At 35.3% G+C, this 2,250-nt stretch overlaps 1 protein-coding gene across 1 annotated transcript; it reads right to left on the reverse strand.

The window, feature by feature from the left end:
- Window positions 1–383: 383 nt before the first annotated feature.
- Window positions 384–962, reverse strand: LOC137630295 (zinc finger BED domain-containing protein 5-like). Its single transcript, XM_068361740.1, has one exon. The coding sequence runs from the start codon at window positions 960–962 to the stop codon at window positions 384–386; it is 579 nt and encodes a 192-aa protein (XP_068217841.1).
- Window positions 963–2,250: the final 1,288 nt, after the last annotated feature.

Below are 2,250 nucleotides of genomic sequence, written 5' to 3' on the forward strand. Positions count from 1 at the left end.
GCTCAGATGAGTGCCTCATATTAGAAACCAAAGTTTCTGAGCACAAAAGAATATCATACTGTCTGGACGCAACTGTAAGGTCTTGGATATTTGCATGAAGACCACGAATATTGCAATACAGAAGACGACATTGACGAAATCTAGGACGTACTGGTCCCGGATTTTCTCAATGTCTCCAGACAGCATAAGAATTAATAGAAATAAAAAAGAGACATCATACTTAAAAACTAGATTAACAAGAATTATAACAAAAACAATATGTACAGAATAATAAAAAAAGTGATTGATGATACCCATAGACTATAGTAAAAAGTCGGAAAAACTGGTCAACATGGAGGAGCCGATACACCATGCAAGGCTAAATACTCTCCAGGATAGCCACTTCAACTGAAGTGCTGTCTATCCCAGAGCAAAGGGTACTTTGTAGCAACATCATTTGTCTTCCATACATTGCACTTTCCATCTTTGAATTTTGCACGCATAATTTCATCACTTTGTAATTCGATAAGAGGCTCTTGCAAAGATATGTCTATATCGGCAACATTAACTTCGAAAGGAATTGAAACCCAAGTCGGTATAACCGTCATGAGTAGGTCACTAAACCGAATTTGCATATCTTTATGCATATTTTCCATATATTCAACATATAATGCAAGATCGTCATCTTGCAATTCGCTGCTAACAGAGGCCAAACAAGGAAACTGTTCAAATGCACGACACCTGATATTTTTATACAACTGTAGTTTCCTCAGAAAAGCAACAATAGTACTTCTACTAGATATCAGATCGGAATCTTTTCCTTGGAGCTGTTTATTAAGAGAATTCAATTTTTCCAATATATCTGATAAGAAAAACACATCACATTTATTTGCAATCAGCTGTTCTCCAAGTTGTGTATTAGCGAGAAAGGAAACAATAGAATCCCAAAGTGCAATGAAAGACAATTTCCCTTTGATACCCATCTCACCTCTGTATTTAATACAAGCCTTTCAAACTCTTCTCCAGTTTGCTTACATAATTAATGAAAAAAGGCGGTCTCTGAGAGAATTTGATTTTATATTGTTGACCGAATGCCCCAATTATAACAACTTGCGGAATAGATATTTGTTTGAGGCTCGAGGTGAGGGTGGCAGGTTCATCCTTGCCAAGATTCTTGGAAATGATGTGTCCTACCATGCAAGTGGCATTTTTAGATTTATTTCAGAAGCCGGTCTTCTGAAAAATACTTAACTTTTAAGACATTCAACTTTTATGATTTTAATTGAACACTCTTTTATTTTTTATTTTATTTTATTTTTTATTTTATTTTATTTTTTATTTTTGTATACATAAATTAAATGTTACCGGCGTCAGTGACCTCAGATGTCAGGATGCCTGAAAACTTTAAATCAATCAATCAATTGATAACTACTTGTATTACGACAGTGAGGGCATCATGCAGACGTGCACTCAATTTCTTTGGAACTAAGTGTTGACGGTGTATCACGCAGTGAATACAAAATACTTCCGGGACAGCTTTTTGTAAATGTGCAATAAAACCTTTGTATCTGCCTGTCATCGAAGGTGCACCATCAGTAACACAAGCGATTATATTTTGGAGTGGAATATTGTTTTGCTGGAAATAGGTAACAACTTCATTTTGTGTCTGTCACAAGACTTCTAGCAAAAAGCATCTCCTCTTTGTGTCGTTCATCACTGTTAAATCTAACATATGCTAATAAAATGGCCTCATTATCCCTTAAAGTGGATTTATCAAGTTGAAGGGCAAACTGTTTCACTTGCAAATGGGATATCAATTGTTTTTCTACATCCTCTGCCATTGCATCAATGCGTCGTGACACAGAAGAGTTGCTAAAAGGGAGGATATTAATAATTTCACTTGCATTTTGTTTCATAACTGACGAAATTATAAACGGACACTGCAGGTAGAATGACTATTTCACCAACATTATGGTGTTTTCCTGCTTTTGCTATTATTTTGCTAACTTCATATAATGCCAGTAAACCATAACACATTTTACTCACTTGAGACACTGTTTTTCTAGTTTGGAAATCATCACGAAGTTTCTTAAAGTATTCTACTGGGTGATCTTTCTTTCCTGTGTGCTTCTTTTCTTGATGGATTCTTAGTTTACAAGGTTTCATACTATCATTTGAAAGTACATCCATACATATGAGGCACATTGGTTTCCTTTCATTATGTGGTGCTTGAATAACTCCCTAAGACAAATATTCAACGGATTATTGTCG

Source organism: Palaemon carinicauda, chromosome 38 (assembly GCF_036898095.1).
Source record: "Palaemon carinicauda isolate YSFRI2023 chromosome 38, ASM3689809v2, whole genome shotgun sequence".
Lineage (NCBI taxonomy): Eukaryota > Metazoa > Arthropoda > Malacostraca > Decapoda > Palaemonidae > Palaemon > Palaemon carinicauda.

Coding starts and splice junctions, on each gene's coding strand:
- LOC137630295 (XM_068361740.1), bottom strand. CDS start 962: ATGGGTATCAAAGGGAAATTGTCTTTCATTGCACTTTGGGATTCTATT.